This window comes from Balaenoptera borealis (genome assembly GCF_965194805.1).
Source record: "Balaenoptera borealis genome assembly, chromosome: 2".
Taxonomy (NCBI): Eukaryota; Metazoa; Chordata; class Mammalia; order Artiodactyla; family Balaenopteridae; genus Balaenoptera; species Balaenoptera borealis.
In genome coordinates this window covers 63563358-63585643 of record NC_138867.1, presented here as the reverse complement: position 1 = coordinate 63585643, position 22286 = coordinate 63563358, and the positions used below count along the sequence as shown (strand labels likewise).

Below are 22286 nucleotides of genomic sequence, written 5' to 3'. Positions count from 1 at the left end.
AGCAACTAAGCCCGTGCGCCACAACTACTGAGCCTGCGCTCTAGAGCCCGTGAGCCACAACTACAGAAGCCTGTGCGCCTGGGGCCCATGCTCCACAACAAGAGAAGCCACCGCAATGAGAAGCCTGTGCACCACAACGAAGAGTAACCCCTGCTCGCCGCAACTAGAGAAAAGTCCGCGTGCAGCAACGAAAACCCAACGCAGCCATAAATAAATAAATAAATTTTTAAAAAAAAGTCAAATATACCTGGGGGTGGGGATGCGGGCAAAATTGTCCCTGATTGAGAACTACTGCCAAATGCTTCTTATTTTGGCAGTGGTTCTTGTTTTATTTATTAACTCTGCTTTTATTCCACGTCAATATGGATTCAAAATTTTATGTAGCTGTAATCACAGTATAGATACAATTTTCCTCTATTATTTTTACTTGTTTCATAATAAGTATTTTCACTGTTGCTGTATGACATTTGTTGTTTTTGTCTACCTAGGATTCCCTGCTCCTCCTTCCAGTAAGAGCACCCCTTTGTCCATTGTGGAACCGCATCTCCCTTAGTCCAGTCATTTGATTCTAGGGTCCTTCCCCTTGTCCAAAGTGTACACAAGGGACTCAGGCCTGACCAGTCATAATAATCCATCTCCAAAGCCACAATGATTAGTCTCAGTGATAGGCATATCATCCAAGTTGGGCCAATCAGAGCCCTTCCTCAGGGAATTTGCTGGAAGACTCTATTTCATTTGGGTTGCCAAACTGATGTTGTAAAGTTGAAGCTCCCTGCAGCTATGTCATCGGCTTATCGGCAGTTCAAGAGAATAAAGCCAGCACAGACAGAAAGCAGGGCTTAAGATGGGAGAGAAAATCCTGGTGGTATCATTTGAGTCCCTACATCCATTCACCTCTAAGGGCAGTGAAACCCTTGTCAATAAATCTCTTCCCCCACATCCTTTCTTTTTTCATTTATTTTTTGCTAAGAAGGTTTGACAGGGATTCTTTCACTTGCAACAAAAAAAGAGTCCTGATTAAGAAAATAGTATTCATGTTTATAATATTTAATGGTTCATATTTCCTCAAGTTGTAGTGCCATGATTTCCTTAACTGTTCTGCTAACATTAAACTTTAAAGTGATTTGAGATATTTTTCCATTATAAATGCAGTGTTCTTTTTCAGTGCCTTTTGAATGACTTCTAGTAAATTTTCCATTAGTTTCCTCAAACATGGGCCCTTGGTTTGAATTCTGAACTACAAGATTTAAAATTGAAGGATTTACCACCTAATTTAAGGCCATTTGGTTTTGCTTTATTCTCTTTTGCTTTTATACTTCTATTACAGTCATTCCACCTGTGATTATACCAGCTGTTGTGGTAGTATCTGCTCCAGCTGCATGGGCATATTTGAATGTATTAGTGTATTATGTCAGTGGTTTAGGAAATATTTTATGGTACCACGAAGATTAACTTCTGACCCTTGTAGTATGTACGTAGTGTTTCTTTTAACTATTAACTGCAAAACCAATGTTGTTCAATATTAAGTTTTCAAATCTTTGCATTCACTTAAGATATAGAATTACTCTATTATCCTAATGTCTGAAAAATGTCTCTGACTGTTTCATTACTATGAAGTCTATATGTATCTCAGTTACCTGCGTAAATTAACTTTTCCATACCTAAGGTCTAGCTCAAGTGTTATTGCATTCTATGTGATTTCTTTTACCACTTATTCAGTTTGTTTCCATCTCTCATTGCACTTAGTAAATCTACCTTATAGCTATGAGAGATGATGCAATAATGAGGGGAGTGCCAATTTAGGGTCCTATAATAGTCATGGACTTGCCTTTCAGAGAATCATAGATAGCAACATGCTACAAAATATATCACTGTCAAATTTATGGAATCGTAGTTTATAATAACAAAAAAATTAGAAATAAATCAATGTTCATCATTAGGGGGACTAGTCTAATGAATTATGATACAGCCATAAAATGGAAAAGTATGCAGCTGGACAAAAGAACAAATAAGTTTGAAATATATTGATACATCTCTAAGATATATTATTAAGTATCTGAAGAGGTGGTGTAGCAGGGTAATTAAAATTGTGGACCTTGAAGTCTAGTCTAGGTTCAAAGACCAGGTCTGCTATTTATTAGTTGTGTAAACTTGGACAAATTTCTTAAGCCCAATTCTTCAGTTTTTTCACCTATGAAATGAAGATGTAATGGTAACTACCTTACAGGATTGTATGAGGATCAAGTAAGTTAATACATGCCAAGCACTTAGAAGACTGTCTGGTTTATAGTAAAACAATAGAACTATAACAATGGGATGTGAGTGAATGATTTTTGAATTATTTAATATAACTAATAAAAGTAAAAAATTTAATCTTTTTTGAATATATTGCAATATATTGAAGATATTAATCTTTATTGAATATATTACGTATTTTCACCATTACTATCTTGTACTATAGTGTTACACATATTCATGTAGAGAGTTATCTCTTCTTACTATGATGTCTTTGAGTTAAAGGCTTGGCTTTTCCTCAATTTTGTGCCAAGCATGATCTCCAGCACGTGCCATGTGCAAGGTAAGTTCCATATGTATTTGTTGACTGTATTAATAAAACATTCAGATTCCTCTCTGCATATAAAAATTTCAGAGCTTTCACATTTTAAGGAGTTTTAGAAGATATCTAAGGGAGTTGATCCTATAATTTCAACATTTAGGGGCAAGTCCAGAGATTTTGTTAACATAGAAGTTAGGAAGTTTATTTGTACCTGGATGAGCAGTATTCTGAACGTATTTCCTTTCGTTAAAAAAAGAGTTTGGGGCTTCCCTGGTGGCGCAGTGGTTAAGAATCGGCCTGCCAATGCAGGAGACAGGGGTTCGATCCCTGGTCCGGGAAGATCTCACATGCCGCGGAGCAACTAAGCCCGTGCGCCACAACTACTGAGCCCATGTGCTGCAACTACTGAAGCCCACATGCCTAGAGCTCGTGCTCCGGAACAAGAGAAGCCACCACAAGGAGAAGCCCGGACACTGCAAAAAAGAGTAGCCTCCACTTGCGCAACCAGAGAAAGCCCGCGCACAGCAATGAAGACCCAACGCAGCCAAAAATAAATTAATTAATTAATTTTTTAAAAAAGAGTTTTATTTTCAAACGAGGAAGAGAACTAATAGCTTTTAGGAACTTTCAGTCTCAGAAAGATTAAGAACTTGCCTGCCTTTGTACATCTAGCTGGTGATGGAGTCAGGGTTCGAACCGGGATATGGTTGATTGTTCTTTCGGCTGTAAAAGGGAGGTAGAAAGGAAAGCTACATTCACTGATTTGTAAGTGAGTCTCGGAGAGAGGACATGAGGAAGATGTTCCCACTAGACTTTTACTTCAGCAGAGCTTATCTTTGCTGAGCACATCACCTAGCTATTTAAACTCCTTCCAAAACCTAGGACTGAATAAAAATAGTCAATATGTTAGGAATGTGAGGAAAAATATAACAAAATCATTTTGTATAACTTAAGCCTTTGCCTCTGAGATTAAGTCCACCTAAAACTCTTAAATAAAATAAGAGAATATAAGTGGCCTAAAAATTCCCTTTGTGATATTTAGAGATAATAGTTTCTATTCTTATATCATCATCTCAAATAAATATTAGTCATTGTCTAATGTAGGGTTTATCACATTGCATTTTTCCAGATCAATTTCATTATAAAATATAATAATGAGGTCATGGCATTTTCAAAGCATAAGTTTGCAGGTGTATACCACTTCAGAAAACCTGAAATATGAAAATCCCCAAATGCTTGGTAAATTGGAGGATTGCATAAATTCAGTTACAGAAGAGTTCTTCACATTCCAAAATAATTGATCATGGGGTTTCTTTAAATAGGAGGGCATGACAACTCATATTCATTTGGCAAAAGAAACTTTGTACTCTATCTGGGAAAGCTGTCCTCTTTAACTCGATGCAAAACTTCCAGAGGGATTTGTATCACAGAGCAAAGCATAGCTAACTAAAAGGCTCAGCTGTCCCAATCAATTCTGTTTACCAATGGGGGTGAGAATCAGGGCAAGTACCAAATTAGAATGGGTGGTCAGGGAAGACCTCTGACAGGTGATATTTGAGTGAACAGCTGAATAGAATAAAGCCTGAATAAAGCTGATGGAGTCAGCCTTTTGATGACCCATTGGAAGAATGTTCTGGGCAGAGAACTCAGCAAGTAAGGTCTTCCAGGTCAGAACAAGCTTGGTGGATCAAGAAACAAAACACCAGACTGTCTGGAGTGTAGTAAACTAGGGGGAGTGGCTCACAATTAAGTCCTTAGATGTAAATGAGGATCAAGCAGGACAATGGTAAGCACATGTAATTAATTTGGATCCTGAAATATTTAAGAGCTCAATAAATGGAAACTCTTGTTATTAGAGATCAAATTATTGTTTTCTTCATAATTCAAATTTAAATGTTTTTTGAAATGGGAGCACTTAGAAAAATACTTGTGAAATTTGTACCTCATGTCTTCACTAACGCTGTAAAATTTAAATTCTATTAAAAACCATAAGAGAATCATTTTCTAATTGTAAAGGCTGCTAAAATTATTTGTATAAAATTTATTGTTTTATAAATATTTGTTTTTTGTTTCTAGCCTAGATTTATGCTGAGAGTCTTTTTTACCCCAATCCTTAACCATCCTCAATCCTGAAAATATTTTCCTAAAATTTATTCAAGTTTTGTGGTTTATTTTTGATCAATCTGGAATTTGTTTAAATTGTGTGAGTTAGAGATTGTGGTAGGCTGAATGATAACCCCTAAATATATTCAAATCCTAATTCCTAGAAATTGTGAATGTTACCTTATATGGCAATTGTGACTTTGCAGACATGATTAAAGTAAGGATTTTGAGATGAGATTAGCCTGGATTTCCTGGGTAGGTCCTAAATATAATCACAAATGTCCATGTAGGAAGGAGGCAGAGGGAGACCTGTCACAGATTGGGAGAAGGCAAAGTGAAGACAAAGCAGAGAGTTTTGAAGAAGTTATGCTGCTGGCCTTAAAGACGGAAGAAGGGGCCAAGAGCCAAGGAATGCAAGGAATGCAGCTCTAGCAGCTAGAACAAGCAAGGAAGGTCTTATCCTCTAGAGCTCTGGAAGGAGTTGCCCTGCCCATACTTTAGAATGTATATCTTGATTTCAATCTTCTGAGCTCCAGAACTGCAAGAGAATAAATTTATGTTGTTTTAAACTGCTAGTCTTCTGGTAGTTTGTTACAGCAGCCATCAGAAATGAATATAGAAATCTAACTTTATTTTTTGCCCTATAGTTAACTAATTAATTATCCCAGTACCATTCATTGAAGAATACATTATTTCATAAGTGTTCTGAAATGTTAACTTTATCAAAATGTCAATATTCACTTAGAGCTAGTCTCTTTCTATTCTATCAATCAGTCTACTGATTCTTGGGACACTACCAAACGTTTAAATTGCGATAATTTTATAGTACATTTACGTGAGTGGTAGGGTAATTCCTTCACCATGCTATACTCCACTCCCTCCCAGATTTCTTGCTTTAAGCTGCATTTATTTTTCCAGATAAACTTTAGATTCAATTTTCTGGTAAATTTTTTAAATTTTGATGGAAGCTGCGTTAAATATATAGAAACACTTGAATATTCCCATCCAGAAACACAGACTCTCTTTTCAGGTCTTTCCCCTGCTGCCCACACTTTGGTGAAATATTAGTTTTTTTTCACTTACGTCTTATAAATTCCTTAAGGCTTATTTGTTGCTACTGTGGAATAGGGTCTTTTTAAAATTACATTTTGTAAGTAGATATTATTGGTGCATAGGAGTGCTATTGGATTTTGAATCTGGCCACTCTGCTGAATCAACGTAAAGGTCTAATAATTTTCTCTTAGATTTTCCAGCAAGATAATCATATTATCAATAAATATTATAATCTTTTCTTCCCCACTATGTATTTTTTAATTTATCTTTCTTATCTTATTGCATTATCTAGAATCTATAGAAGAGTATTAAATGGTAATGGTGTTATTAGGCATATCTATTCTTTTTCTGACTCTAGTTGGAATACTTTCATGTTTCACTATTAAATATGAATATGTGTTTTACTTTATATGTTTTGTGGAGGTATTTTAACATAATCTATACATACAACATTTATACAGTAGTCCTCCCTTATCCACGATAGATATGTTCAAAAACCCCAGTGGATGCATGAAACCATGAATAGTACTGAACCGTACATATACTATGTTTTTTTCTATCCATACATAGCAATGATAATTTTTAATTTATAAATTAGGCACAGTAAGAGAGTATTCAAATTGCCAGCATCACTACTCCTGAACTTTGTGTCTATTATTAAATAAAATAAGGTTTACTTGAATACAAGCCCTGTGATACAGATAAGCGAGATGGCTACTAAGTGACTAACGAACAGATAGTGTATACAGCGTGGATATGCTGGACAAAGGGATGATTCATGTCCTGGGCAGAATAGAGTGGGACAGCACAAGATTTCATCATGCTACTCAGAACAGCATGCAATTTAAAATTTATAAATTGTTTATTTCTGGAATTTTTCATTTAATACTTTTGGACTGCAGTTGACTGCAGGTAACTGAAACTATGGAAAGCAAAACTGTGGACAAGTGGGGACTACTGTATATGCACAATAATGGTAACACTATTTCCTTCCATTTCTTAGGTTATTAATTATGACTTTAAATCAGAAGAGCTGATTGTGTTATTAATCCATTTCCAATATCTATTGATATATATACTATATATAATAAGTATAATAAGTTTTTTAATGTCAAAAATTATTTTATTATATGTAAAACCTACTGGGTAATTTTATGTTTTCATTTAATATTTGTTCAGTATATTATTTAGAAAGTCTATAGCTCTCCTTTTTTGTACTAAAAAAATGTCAGGCTTGGATTTCATTAATGCTGGTCTTACAAAATGAATTTGGAAGTGCTTTGTCTTTTTCTTTTTAAAAATTCAGTAATAGTTTAACATAACAGAAATTGGAAGTCCTTATAGGCCTAATAGAACTGTATTGGTTTAGTATCTCTCTGGTGGTAGATTTTTGACAACTTTTTCAATTTTTTCTATAATTATTTAGTCTATTCATGTTTCCTACAACTTTTTGAATCAATTTTTATAACTTACACTCTCCTAGAAAATAAAGAGAAAAGCTTAACATTCATTATTTATAATGTGCCTACAAATAAAAGAGACAGATAACTCATTTAAAAATAAGCAAATGCCAACTCTGCATAATTAATAGAAAAAAATTCAAAAGGCCAATTAATGTATGCTTTAACTCCATCCCACTTGGGGTAATAATATAGTCCTGTTTCCCTGGGAAAGGCCTGGTTTATATGTGCTCTTCCAGTAAAATTATGACTAGTGTCATAAAGAGTCTTAAAAGTTTCCAATTTAGGCAATACATTATTATGTGGACCCTAATTATAACAAATGAGATAAAAGTTTAAACAATAGTGAGGATTTTATTATTTATTTTTTGCCAATAAGACTAGCAAACATTAAAAAGATTTATAATATTCATTGCTGGAAGGGGTATGGTGAAACAGAGGAATATTTGTAGAAGAGATAACTGGTACCCTCCTTTTGGGTTATAAATTTGGCACTATCTATTAAAATTTTAAGTGTGCACATCATTGGACCTAGCTATTGGACTTCTGGGATCTTACTTTATGGAAAAACTGATGTTAGTGTACAAACACACGTATGGGCAATGTTGTATGGGCAGTTGACTAAATACGTAAAGGTGCACCCAGAGAATGAGCTATTATGTGTATGTTTAAAACAATGAAGCAGCCATATATATTGGAATGGAAAGATTTCCATAATACATTAAAAGAAAAAATAAGATGCAGAATGATAATACAGTTTTTTTGTTTGTTTGTTTGTTTAGGAAAGGGTTTAATATTACATGGATTCAGAGGAAAAAAAAGAGATCTGGAGAAAAAGAAGGGATATTTCATAAAGAAGGGGATCAGGGGAAGTTTCAGAGTGAATTGGCAGGAAAAAAGGGACGACAGCTGTCCTGGCCCATGAACTGGTGTGAACAAAGACACAAGGGCAGAAAATTGAATTGGAGGTTGGGAGTTTAGTTGGTTTAGAGTTTGCCATAGAGGTTAAAACTAAAAGTTCAAGGACCAAGGTGCCACTGGCTGAAGGCTTTCACTGCCCACCCTGGCTCTGCTCTCTCTTTCGGGACCTGGACAAGGACGGGGTGCTGTCATGGAGTTGACGTCCCCATAACAAGGACAGAAAGGTTTGACGCAAGGAGGCTGATAAAAGAAATGTTCACATATTGAGATATACGGAAGTCATTCTGGCTTATACATGAGTTAACTTTAATTTTATGCTAACTAAAATAGCCTGTTGGGGCCTATCAAACATACATTATACATCTGCTTTAATTATTAAAGAAAAAGGGCACATTGACCAAAAGTAAAGAACGTCCATGTTAAAAAACAAAGATTAAATGCCCCTTTTCCTGGGACACCAATGCTGGTCCTCCTTTGATGATAAGACTCCCTTCCCACATGCCAAGGCCATGCTGACTCACTGTGTATGTTCTGTTTTTTTTTTTTTTTTTTTTTGAAACCCTGAAGAAATGTAACCCTGGCTTTTTTTTTTTTTTTAAATAAGTTTATCTTTGGCTGCGTTGGGTCTTCATTGCTGCGCGCAGGCTTTCCCTAGTTGCGGCGATCGGGGGCTGATGATACAGTTTTAACTGACATTTGGTAAAATATACACATGTATAATTTGTTTTTCTATGCTTAGAAAAAAGTTTGAAAATATATATACCAAATTTAACACCTATTATCATGAGGGTTCAGATGAACAGAAGCTGAAATCAGAAAATTCAACAAAGGTTTTGTTAAAAGGTTAGGGAGAAAATCATTTTGAAAAAGCAGCATATTTATCAATGATCCTGAGATTCTATATATGTGGGTAGGAAACAGAAAAATCTGCTTTTGGCTTGGTAACAAGCATCAAAGAATAAGTCTTTGGTTCAACTAGAGCTGATGTTTCTTCTGGTTGGAAGCACGACCTTTTTCCTGTCAGAAAACGTCATAACTATATAAAAGATTTTTGAATTCTGAAGAGATGGGAACACTAGACCTCAACGTATGTAGTTATTATTTTTATATATTTTTGTATATTTCTGTAAGAATACTTCTGTAACTGTCTTAGAATCTTAAGGCAGTAAGGGAATTCAAGTCTACTCTTGTCAAGTCCCTAATATTTTTTCAGTGATAAAAGAAAGTTTCATCTGTTTTTCCGAAGAATATATGCTTTGCATCTTATACATAATAATCCAGAGAAGAGAAAAAGAAAGTTACCCAACAAATATTTTGAGGAATATATAATCATAATACCCACACCATTCAAGAACAATGTAAAAAAAATTGTAGTTCAATCTCCTACACTAGTCTGCATGAAAAAATTAAAATATGAAAATATTACCAAATAAAATCAAGCAGTGAAAGACAGACTCAAGAATAAAGAACTTCAAATCTATAAGGAAAACAAACTACTCAGTGTAAAATTGAGTAAATTTCTTTATGTGCAGTTCCCAGAAAAGAAAATGCAAATGGAACAATATCATAAAAAGATGCTTAAATTCATTATGAACACAAAAATGAAACTCAATTACAATAAAATAATATTCATACCTATCATATTGATGAGGATAAAAACTTTTAAGAAAACAAAGTGTTAGTGAGAATGTGAGGAAAGAAGATCTCTCATACATTGCTGTGGGAGTGTGAACTGTTAAAATTATACTGGAGAACAATTTAGGATATTCAGTAAAGGTGCATATAATCTACAACCAAGAAATTCTATGCCCAGGAATATATGCCAAAGAATCTCTAGGGTATGTGTATATCAATGTCCTCATTTCACAGATAAAGGAAAGCAAACCTTAGCTTCTTCTACTATTAAATAAATTAATATATGAAAATCATTTATGTGCCTCGTACATACTAAGCCATCTACTAAGTATATATCATCATCATCATCATCATCATGAAAAATCAGCTGTAGGTGAAATTCCATAAATTGATCAATATCATCGATATTGACAACAAAACATTTTAGGTGCTCCATCATTTCATCCCTGGAAGGGTATTCCAACAGCTGAAGAAAAAACCTGCCAAGTTTTGACCAGAATATGAAGTTTGGAGGGCATTCTGTCCTCCCCCACCTAGAGCCATGATTTTTTCCAAAGTAACAGTGTGGCTTTTCTTTTTAAAAATAATTTTTTTAAAAAAATTAAGGTTCTATTTTCTAGAGTATTTTTAGGTTACAGCAAAATTGAGAGGAAGTTACAGAAATTTCCCATATATGCCCTGCCCCTACACATGCACAGCCTCCCCAGTTACCACATCTTTACCAGAGTGATCATTTGCTACAACTGATGAACCTATATCGACACATCACTATCACCCAAAGTTCATAGTTTCCATTACGGTTCACTCTTGGTGTTATTCATTCTATGGGTCTGGAGACATTTATCCATCATTATGGTATCATATAGAGTATTTTCAATGCCCTAAAAATCCTCTGTTCTCTGCCTTTCATCCCGCTTCTCCCCAACTCAATTACTGGCAACCACTGATCTTTTTACTGTCTTCATAGTTTGGCCTTTTCCAGAAGGTCACATAATTGGAATCACAGAGTATGTAGTCTTTTCAGATTGGCTTCTTTCACTTAATAATGTGCATTTAAGTTTCCTCCATGTCTTTTCGTGGTTTGATGGTTCATTTCTTTTTAGCACTGAATAATATTTAATTTTCTGGATGTACCACCATTTGTTTATACATTCACCTACTGAAGGACATCTTGATAGCTCCCCAGTTTTGGTAATTCGGAATAAGGATGCTATAAATATCTGTGTAGATTTTTGCATGGACATAAGTTTTCAGCTCCTTTGGATAAGTACCAAGGAGTTCAATTGCTGGATTATATGGTAGGAGTACGTTTAATTTTGCAAGAAACTGCTCAACTATCTTCCAATGTGGCTGTACAATTTTGCATTCCCAGTAGCAATGAATGAGAGTTTCTGTTGCTCCCCGTCCCCACCAGCGTTTGGTGGTGTCCGTGTTCTGGATTTTGGCCATTTTGGTAGGTACGTAGTGATACCTCAGTGTTGTTTCCAGTGTGGCCATTAGAGGAGGTGAGGACAGCACTCTAACCCTTGTACGACGCTCTCCCCTCCCCCACCCAGGCGCTGCCTCCCCAGACTGTGTTTCCGTAGTCCCCTGACAGTTTCTTAGGGCTCTAAGCTTCAAAGTCTGCCTAAAGGGGAAGCAGTGCGGAAAGTTTAGGGTAGGATCTGAAATCCACCCGAAACGTCAGGCTGAGGGAAGTTACTCCTGGAAAGGTTTCTCAGGTGCTACTCAGGGGCCAGGCAACTTTCTGCCTTGACTCCCCAGAAGACTTTAGTAAGTGATACCACAAGCGGCAGAACAAAGGAAGGAGGTGCCCAGATGATAGGCTACTCCTGGTGCGTGAGGCGACTCTATTTTATTTTATTCTACTTTTGGTAGCCAGACGTCAGTAGGAATCACCAGCTCCTTGAAACCAACGGTCCCAGGATTTTCGTTTGAAGCTTTCACTACAATGAACACATCTGGCAGGTGGTGGATCCTCAAAGACAGGGCCCTGGAGGTTTCCTTTAAACGCAGAGATCTGCGACAAAGGTTGCCTGGGGCAGGTGTAAGACACAGATGGCTGGAGGGAGAGGAGCAGAAACCAGCTAAAACAGGAAAAGCAATCCTGATATGTTTAGGAAAGTTGAACTGGTGTGTTAACTGGAGTTTCAGGAAAAATCTGAAAGCTACTGGTTTACAACAGGAGTCCGACAAAGAGGTGTCCGGGCTCGGGAACCTCCTAGGGGATCGAAATGGATACACGGGTATTTGTTTCCAAAAAAACTTGAAAAGTCGAGAGTCTAGTCTCCAGCATGCGCGAGGCCTGCCTTCCGCAGAGCCGGGGTCCGAGCCTCTCAGCTACCTCAAAAACCCGGAGAAGGCAAATCCAGGCAGGCCCTGGAGTGCCCGGCGGGGGTGGGCTCCGGCCGCCTGCACACTGGGCATGCGCAGGGGGTGGACCGCCAGGTCGGCTTTGGGAGCCGTGACGAGTCCGGAAGCGCCTGCGGGCGCCCCTCCAAACGAGAACTAGTTTTGTTTCGCGTTTCTCGGACGGGATCCCGTCGGAGAGAACTCCCGACAGGGCCAACCCGACACTCGGCAGCACCGCAGCAATGTCCAGCAACAGCTTCGCTTACAGTGAGCAGTCCGGGGGAGGGGAGGCGACGGAGCTGGGTCAGGAGGCGACCTCAACCATTTCCCCCTCCGGCGCCTTCGGCCTCTTTAGCAGCGATATGAAGAAGTGAGGAGAAAGGTTTGGGGGTGTGGGGACGGGACTGGGGAGCTGGTGCCCGGGAGGAACGGGCACCGAGATGGGACTCCCGGGAGAGGGGTGGGGTTGCGCTGAGACCGCCCCGGAGCCGAGCGGTAACGTTTCCCGCAGCTGGATCAGTTGGGACTGGTGGGAGTTGTTGGGAGTTTGGGATGAGTGTGTGGAGGGGAGTCTCTAGTAGTTTTCAAACTTCAGTGAAAAAAGAACCATTTGGAGCCCTTAGGTGCTATCCCCAAAGATTCTGAATTGGTCTGGGCTGGGGCACAGGCATCTGAATTTTGAACAAACGCTTCAAGCTACTTTAATGTTTGCTTGATCACACCTGGAGAAATTCGCTCACTAGCGTGGAAGGGGTGTTTGGGGAGTTGAGAGGGAACGTGAGAGTGTGGCTAATGGGAAACTGTTCTGTGACCCTCGAATGCAGGAGCGAGGAGGTGTTTTAGGCGCTTTATGAATGGACAAGCTGGTTTATACAGACATTAATGTTCTCGGGCAACGTCCTTTGCACTACAGACAAAAAAACCCCCAAAAAACCCTAAAACAAAAAAAACAAAAAAACTACCCCAATCCCAAACACAGTAATAAGCATATGAGTAGAGAATATTTAGTGTTACTCTGAGCAAGTGGTAAAATTTTACAAATTAATAGTGTGAATTTTAAAAATGAACACTAAACAATGTATACGTGGTTTTTTGAAAAGTTATTAAGAGTAAAAAAAAAATTAAGAGTATTTTAAGTACCACCGAAAAGGGAAAGAAACCCCCCCCGCCCCCGCATTGATTTTTTTGGGGGCGAAGGAATGGTTTTAAACTTACAGAATTCTGGTAACTTTGTATTTTATTGTAATCATTTTTACGTTTTTCTTTTTTTTAGCCTCTCAGTACTAACTAAACACTATGGTCACATAATAGGCTGACACTAGATTTATGCTAAATTAAGGTAAAGTAGCTGTGCTGGCGGCTTTGCGGTGTCAGAAAGATATATTAAAATTTAATTTAAATTAAATTTCAAATTTATTTTAAAAGACATTCTGGAAGGTGCTAGTAGTTGAAATTGGGATAACATTTTCACTGTATTAAGCTAACTGAAATCCTGCATGGAATGTGTGAAATAGAGTTTTTGGTTTGTTTATTTATTTGTTTCCTTATTCGCAGGTTAGAAAAGTTTAAAAGCAATATAACTAATTTTTCATTTTTCATTCTGTGTATTTAGATGATAGATTGTTCCAACAAGGAGCTTGTTGCAGCTCTGCTGTTCTATTAGCAGATGTTTCAACTGTTGAATTAACGTATAAGTCTGTATAGGTCTGTTTTGCATGTGATATGCTTACAATTGATTTACTTTTATGTTTTGTGAACTTCTAAGATGTTTTTCTTTTAGAGCCTTTCATTTCCTATTTTGTCAGATTTGGGCCTGATTTGGAAAAAAATGTGTAGCTTTGACTAGACCAGTGCTGTTGAGGTGACTGAGCATGTTGGATTTAAAATAAAAATAGCTAACATTTATAGACTGCTTGTGCACTTGTGCACACTACTTTACATTTATTATTTCATTTGGTCCTCCTAACAGCCCTTTGGCTGAGTGTGGGTATGGCTTATGGGAAACTATTCTGTGATGCTCAAGTGTCACAGAGGATCAAGGAGCAACCCAAAGGTACTTCTTTGATCCCACTTTGGGGATGAGAAAATTGGAGCACAAGTGGTTAATTTGCCCAAGATCACAAAGCTAGAATCACTGCACTGCCTGAATTTGAACTCAATCTAATCTTGGAGCCCATTCTCTTGAGCACTTGGATGTGCTACCTACTACTTGATGAAGTTTATTGTGCTTTTATTAGAGAATGTATACAACTCATTAAAAGTTTAACACTTTGAATAGTAGTTGTAGACAGTGTATGACCTTGAGGCTTTCAGGAATTAGAAACATTTTGGCCATTGAATTGCAACCTAATGGGGTTGTACAGAAACAAGGAGACCCCTGTTCTGGAAGTGGTAACTTAATCTCTCTTGAGCTTGCATTCTCTCATTTATTAAAGGGTGATATTTCTTGCCTTTTTTAAAACCCAAATGACAAAATTTATATAAAAAACTTAAAGCTTACCCTGTTCCTCTGCTCTAATTTATTTTTTTATTGAAGTATAATTGACATGTAATGTATTAGTTTCAGGTGTACAACGTAGGTAGGTATTCAGTAGGTATTTTTATATATTGAGAAATGATCACCACAAGAAATCTAGTTAACATCCGTCACCACACTTACAGTTTTTTTCCCTGTGACAAGGACTTTCAAGATTCACTTTTTTAGCAGCTTTCAAATATACAATACAGTATTATTAACTATAGTCACCATGCTGTACATTACATCCCCCTGACTTATTTATTTTATAACTGGAACTTTGTGCCTTTGACTCTCTTCACTCATTTCGCTCACCCCCTCTGCTCTCATTTTCTTTTTTTTTTTTAAATTAATTTATTTATTTTTAAATTTTTGGCTGCCTTGGGTCTTCGTTGCTGTGCGTGGGCTTTCTCTAGTTGCGGTGAGTGGAGGCTACTCTTCATTGTGGTGTGCAGGCTTCTCATTGCAGTGGCTTCTCTTGTTGCAGAGCACGGGTTCTAGGTGTGCGGGCTTCAGTAGTTGTGGCACGTGGGCTCAGTAGTTGTGGCACGCGAGCTCTAGAGTGCGGGCTCAGTAGTTGTGGCGCACGTCTGCTCTCATATTCGACGATTTATCAACACTTTGAAATAGTTTCAGGTTTGCAAAAAAGTTGCAAGAATAATATAGAGAACTACTCCTGATGGCACATTCACCAATTTAAAAAAATTGCTGCATTGCTTTATTTATTTCTCCATACACACACAGACACACACACATTCCATATTATTATTTCTTCTGATACATCTGAGAATAGGTTGTATACCTCATGTCTCTTTATCTTCATACCTCAATGTGTATTTTTTTAAGAACTGCAGTACTTTTACAACTGTAGTACTGTTATAGTCAGGAAATTTAACATTAGTACAATCTACAGTCTATAATCCCCGTGTTGTCATTTGTCCCAATAAATAATTTTAATTTTTTTTAACATTTTTTTCTCTAGTACAGAATCCAGTCCAGGATCATGTATTTCACTTAGTTCTCATGTCTCTTTAATCTCCTTTAATCTGGAATAGTTCCTTAGCCTTTGTCTTTCACTACCTTGACACTTTTGACGAATACAAGCCAATTACTTTATAGCATGGTAATCAACTTGTGTTTGCTGGTTCATACATACATTCATGTTATGTATCCCAGGCTACAGTACTACCTTCTTAGACTATTGTGTTGGGAGGCATAGGATGCCCATCTTCATGATGTTAATTTTCCCAGGTAAAGGGTTGTCCATTATTTTTTTTCCAATAATCTATCTATGGGCGGGACAGATGGAGACCATGCAGATGTCTTGCTCTTCATCAGATTCACCATCCCCTATATTTAGCAACCATCAATGAATCTCTTCAACCAGTCTTTACCACAGTGTCTGCAAAGTGGTGATGTTCTAACTCCTTCCACTATTCTGTTCTTTGGCCTCTTATCCTAAAGCTCTATGTCCTTTTGATCCTTCACTAACCATCTCAAGGATGCCTAATCACTTCCTAATCACAGGATTATTGATGATTTTTGTTTTCTGAATTTAATCCTATTTATCAATCTTATTTATTCCCTTCCCTTTTAAATAGAACTAAAGTTAGGGAGCTTTAAATGGTTTTACGAAAGCAGATTTTATACATCATTTATTGGTTAATCAATCCTGTGTATTAGATGATTGGTGTCAAGATTTGCAATTTCATTATTTAAAAATGTAAAGAATTAATTTTTTGTAATCCTTTCCTTTGAGACTATTGTAAACTTTTATTGCTTTTAGTTTTTTCCTCAATTATTTTTCTTTTGTCTTAAATTCTTATCTTAACCAATTTGGCTGTGTGTGTATAATTTAAAAATTAATTTTAATATTTTTATTTCTGGATTAAACATTTAATTAGGAATTAATTTCTAGAAGGAAACAGACAATACTAATGAATTTTTCTTAACAATGGTAAAACTGCTAAATTTCCAAATCTCTTTTCTTTTTTTTTTTTTTTTAAATTTTTTATTTATTATTTATTTATTATGTTTATTTTTGGCTGTGTTGGGTCTTCGTTTCTGTGCGAGGGCTTTCTCCAGTTGCGGAGAGTGGGAGCCACTCTTCATCGCGGTGCGCGGGCCTCTCACTATCGCGGCCTCTCTTGTTGCGGAGCACAGGCTCCAGACGCTCAGGCTCAGTAGTTGTGGCTCACGGGCCCAGTTGCTCCGCGGCATGTGGGATCTTCCCAGACCAGGGCTTGAACCCGTGTCCCCTGCATTGGCAGGCAGATTCTCAACCACTGCGCCACCAGGGAAGCCCCAAATCTCTTTTCTTTTGAGCACATCACAGTGTATTAGAAAGAGCACTGGACCTCGAGTGAGAAGGCCTGGATTTAAGTTGATGTTTTCCACTTGTGGTGATGTTTCCTTGTTCAAGTTGCTTGATCTCTTCAAACTTCAGTGTCCTCGTTTCTAGAGAGGACTTGCCTATTTTGTGAGTTTTTCGTAAGATGGTATAGTTGAAAATGATTTCTAAACTAGAATATTAACTAACACTATTTAGAAAAGTTGTTGAAAGCTTCGCTGAGGTGGTGATAGTTTAGGTCATAAAGCCTGGGAAGATTTTTGCCGGGTGGAGAACAGGGGGAGTTCTTCAGGCAAAGTATACAGAAACCAGGAGAGTTGCAAAAAAAAAAAATGCATATTTAGATGAAATATGGATTATAGCATCAGCATTTAGAATTGTGGGTAGTAATTAAAGCATGGGAATGGATGAAATCACCCAGGGAGAATTTTTCTGGTTAGGAGACAAGGCAGTTTAGACAAATCGCTAGGGAACACCAACATTTAAGGTGTGAATGGAAGAAGAACTAACTAAAGAGTGCTCAGAGGGGTAGGAAACCAGAGAAAGGTTAAAAAAAAAAAAAAAAAGGAAGCTGAGAGGAAAGTTGGTAAGAGGAAATGGTCAACTATGTTAGGAATTGCAGAGAGAGGGCAAATAGAATGAAGGCTGAAAAGAGGCCATTGGATTTAACAATGAATAGGTAACCAAGGTAGCAGTTTTAGTCCCTGCTGAAATTGGGGTGGACTTTTCATTTGTTTAGATTCACAGAGCTGATTTAGACCCAAACAAAGAGCTGCATACTCTTGTGTTGTACTACATTGTGTAGTAGTATGATATAATCAATACTACATCAGTGTATTTGCATTGCAAATGATAAGGCCTTACTTTTTTAACTTAAATTTTATTTATTGTTAGCTTGATATCAGCCATGAAAATTACATTACATATAACCCTTTAACCTTTAATATCAGTGTTTCTCAGTGAAATCCTCTAGGAATTTTACAATGGGGCTCTAGTTTGTGTATAATTACAGCAAATCTAACTTACCTCCACTGCTTTTTCTCCCATTCAAGAGGGCATATAGAAATGTATCTGAATGAGAGCAACCTTCTTATAGGGATGTTTTTAGTTAACTTTATTTTTAAAATTTATTTATTTATTTATTTATTTTTGGCTGCGTTGGGTCTTCGTTGCTGCACGTGGGCTTTCTCTAGTTTCAACGAGCGGGGGCTACTCTTCATTGTGGTACGCAGGCTTCTCACTGTGGTGGCTTCTCGTTGTGGAGCACAGGCTCTAGGTGCACGGGCTCAGTAGTTGTGGCACGCAGGCTCTAGAGCGCAGGCTCAGTAGTTGTGGCACACGGGCTTAGTTGCATCGCGGCATGTGGGATCTTCCCGGACCAGGGATTGAAACCGTGTCCCCTGCATTGGCAGGCGGACTCTTAAGCACTGCGCCACCAGGGAAGCCCCGACTTAACTTTATTAAAAGTAAAGATCAACCAGTCCTGTCGACCAAGAAAGTGCAGAAGGCTGCAAGTAAAATAATTTATTTGGGGTCTTAAGAATTGCAGTTCGAGACTGTACAGGGGAAGAGAGTCAGAGCCTTATAAAGATGAAAGCTACAAGGTTATTAAGTTGTCTGTCAAGAATTATGGTTGACCATGACGCAAGGAAGTATTTGTCCTTAAGGAACAGGCTGTCACGAGTTATTTTAGGGTAAGAGTCGGTTAAATATTTTGAGTTTCTGGAACATTGGGCAGATATTCTGGATACCTACATTAAGATAGTAAGTGGTCAAAGTTCAGGTTCCATCCGGGCTGAGTCGTCCATAAGTCATACTTCCTCAGTGGCCTCCTGGCTCCATTTTAGAGAGCTCTCAGCAGTACCGACTTCATTTTGATTTTCCTTTTACAGCCCCAGTTGTCAGTACCTTATTAATAGTAACACATTATTTTGTTTATTTCTGTTTGTTTTTGTATGTCTTCCAGTTTTATTGAGATATAATTTATATACAGCACTGTATAAGTTTAAGGTGTACAGCATAATGATTTGACTTACATACATCATGAAATGATTACCACATTAAGTTTAGTGAACATCCGTCATCTCATATAGATACAACATTAAAGAAATAGAAAAAAATTTTTTTTTCCTTCTGATAAGAGCTCTTAGGATTTGCTTAAAAATTTTCACATATAAAGTATAGAAGTGTTAGTTATATTCATCATGTTGTATAGTACATCCCCAGTTGTAAGATAAAGTACTTACTTATAACTGGAAGATTGTACCTTTGACTACCTTCATCCAGTTCCCCTGCCCTCCAACCTCCCTGCCTCTGGTAACCACAATTCTGATCTCTTTTTCTGTAAGTTTGTTTGTTTTTGATGAATAATTGACCTATAACACTATGTTAGTTTCTGGTACACAACATAGTGATTCAATATTTCTATACATTTCCAAAGGATCACTATAATAAGTCTAGCTGTTATCTCTTGCCATACAAAGATACTACATAATTATTGACTGTATTCTCCACACTGTACATTTCATACATGTGACTCATTTATTTTGTAACTGAAGTTTATACACCTATCCCCTCCTTCCCCTGCAACCGCCTGTTCTCTGTATCTGTGATCTCTTTCTGTTTAGTTATGTTTGTTCATTTGTTTTTTAGATTCCGCATATGTCATTCTCTGTCTGACTTATATCCCTTGGCATAATATTCTCTGGTCATTACATGTTGTAGAAAATGGCAAGATTTCATTCTTTTTTATGGATGAGTAATATTCTGTTGTGTGTGTGTGTCTGTCTGTATATACATACCATGTTTTCTTATCCATTCATCTGTCAGTGGACACTTAGGTTGCTTCCATATCTTGGCTATTGTAAATAATGCTGCAATGAACTTATGTTGCATATATCTTTTCAAAGATTTTTTTTTGTTTTCTTTGAATAAAACTTATGTTGCATATATCTTTTCAAATATTTTTTCTTTGTTTTCTTTGAATAAATACCCAGGAGTAGAATTGCTAGATCATATGATAATTCCATTTTTAATTTTTTGAGGAACCTCCATACCCTTACGGCTGCTGAAATTTACAATCCCATCAACAGTGTACAGTGGTTCCCTTTTCTCCACATCTTTGCCATTTTTTGATTGAGTTGTTTGGTTTTTTGTTTTTTGTTTTTTTGATGCTGAATTGTATGAGCTGTTTATATATTTTGTTTATTAATCCCTTGTCACATCATTTGCAAATATTTTCTCCCATCCTGTAGGTTGTCTCTTTGTTTTGTTGAAGGTTTCCTTTGCTGTGCAAAAGCTTTTAAGTTTAATTAGGTCCCATTTATTTATTTTTGCTTTTATTTCTTTTGCCTTAGGAGACAGACCCAAAAAAATATCGTTATGATTTATGTCATAGAGTGTTCTGCCTATGTTTTCTTCTAGAAGTTTTAGGGTTTCAGGTCTTACATCTAGGTCTTTAATCCATTTTGAGTTTATTTTTGTATATGCTGTGAGGTAATGTTCTAATCTCAGCTTTTACATGTAGCTGTCCAGTTTTCCCAGCTCCATTGTTGAAGAGGCTGTCTTTTCTACATTGTACCTTAAACTCTTGGTTGATGTCAGCCTGTAAGTAGGTGGGGCCCAGGCCCAGGGGGTCCTGGGGCTGGTGCCAGACTGCTGGTGAGTGGGCTGGGTCCTGACACAGCTGGCTGTAGGGCCTCGGTGATCCCAGGTCTGGTGCCCACCCACTGGTTGATGAAGCCGGGTCCAGAGCTAGTGCTGGCCCGCTGGTGGGTGGGGTGGATGGGATTGGCTGGCTGCTGGACCCAGGGCTCTTGCTGGCCCATTGATGTGTAGGGCTGGATATTGGGCCTCCTGGTAGACAGGGCTGGGTCCCAGGGCAGCTGGGGGTTCAGGGGTTCCTACGGCAGCTGGCCTGCTGGTGGGTAGGACAGTGTTCCCCCAGCTAGCTTGGTCTAGAGTGTCCCAGGACTGGTGCTGACTGGCTGGTGGGTGGGCTGGGTCCTGGCACTAACAGGCTAGAGGGAGAATTCCAAAATGACGGTTGCCAGCACCAGTGTCCTTGGGAAATGAGCTCCCCAAAATGGCTGCCACCAGCATCTATGTCTCCAGGATACGTCCCAGTTGCCTCTTGCCTCTCTGGGAAGCTTTCCAAGATTAGCAAGTTGGTCTGACCCAGGGTCCTTTCACATTACTGCTTCTGCCCTGGGTCCTGGAGCATGTGAGATTTAGTATGTGCCCTTTTATGAGTGGAGTCTCTATTTCCCACAGTCCTCTGGCTCTCCCCAAAGTAAGCCCCACTCGTCTTCAAAGCCAAACATTCTATGGGCTTGTCTTCCCGGTGCAGGACCCCTGGGCTGGGGAGCCTGATGTGGGGCTCAGAGCCCTTGATCCTTGGGGAGAACCTCTGCAGTTGTAATTATCCTCCTGTTTTTGGGTCCTCTACCTGAGGCTTTGGGTCTTGACTATATTGTAGCTCTGCCCTTCCTCCCTATCTTTCTGTGGTTCCTTCTGTATATCTTAAGTTGTAGGAGCTCTTCTCTGCTAGTGTTCAGGTCATTCTCATCTGTAGTTGCTCTATAAATAGTTGTGATACTGGTGTGTCCGTAGGAGGATGTGAGCTCAGGATCTTCCTACTCCACCATATTGGCCACTCCATAACACATTATTTTAGTCATACTTTAAAGAGTCATTGTGTCTCCATATGAGGGTTTAAACTTTTTTTCCCATTTTTTATTTATAATATTTAATTGTAATTAGGGTCTATACCATATTTAAAATTTTTTTCATATAACAGTTTTATAGTTCCAGTTGTTCAAAGCTTGCTCTACTTTCTTTTTACTTTTCCTAGTATTTTCATTGATACCTTTATCTCTTTCAGTCATTCTGTATTTTCATTTTGTAGTGACTCATTGAATATTTGTTGAATATTGTATAGAGGAATCTTTCTTTCACATACTCACCTAATATTACATGGTATAATTTATGTGAAGGTGCTTAGCAAAGTGTTTGGCTTATAATTTTGCATAATAAATGTTTTAGGTCTTTTACTCAATTGAATGATTCAGTTTCTACTAATATTTACTGTTTCTTTAGCCAGCGTAGTTAAAAAATAAAGTATGACTGGATTCCGTGTACCTTATACAGAAGGAGAATTTAGCCTGGTATCCCTATTAAGGTATTATTGCATTACCCTGAAGTTAATTATATATAGTTCCAAAACAGCCATTTTCTTTATGTCATTGCTTGAGTTTTTGTTGTGGTTAGGGTTATTGACTTAGAATTGTCACATAGGTGTTGAATGAATTTTACAATCAGGATTTTTGAAGTCTATACCAT

At 37.7% G+C, this 22286-nt stretch overlaps 1 protein-coding gene across 1 annotated transcript in view; it reads left to right on the top strand.

Annotated features, from left to right (window-relative positions):
- The first annotated feature begins 12152 nt into the window (after positions 1 to 12152).
- The window catches only part of AP3B1 (adaptor related protein complex 3 subunit beta 1), a 266236-nt gene continuing 256102 nt past the window's right edge, over positions 12153 to 22286 (top strand). The window contains exon 1 of the mRNA XM_082375446.1: positions 12153 to 12451. Within this exon, the coding sequence (XP_082231572.1) occupies positions 12324 to 12451 (128 nt within the window). The 5' untranslated portion in view covers positions 12153 to 12323. The remainder of the gene's footprint in view (positions 12452 to 22286) is intronic.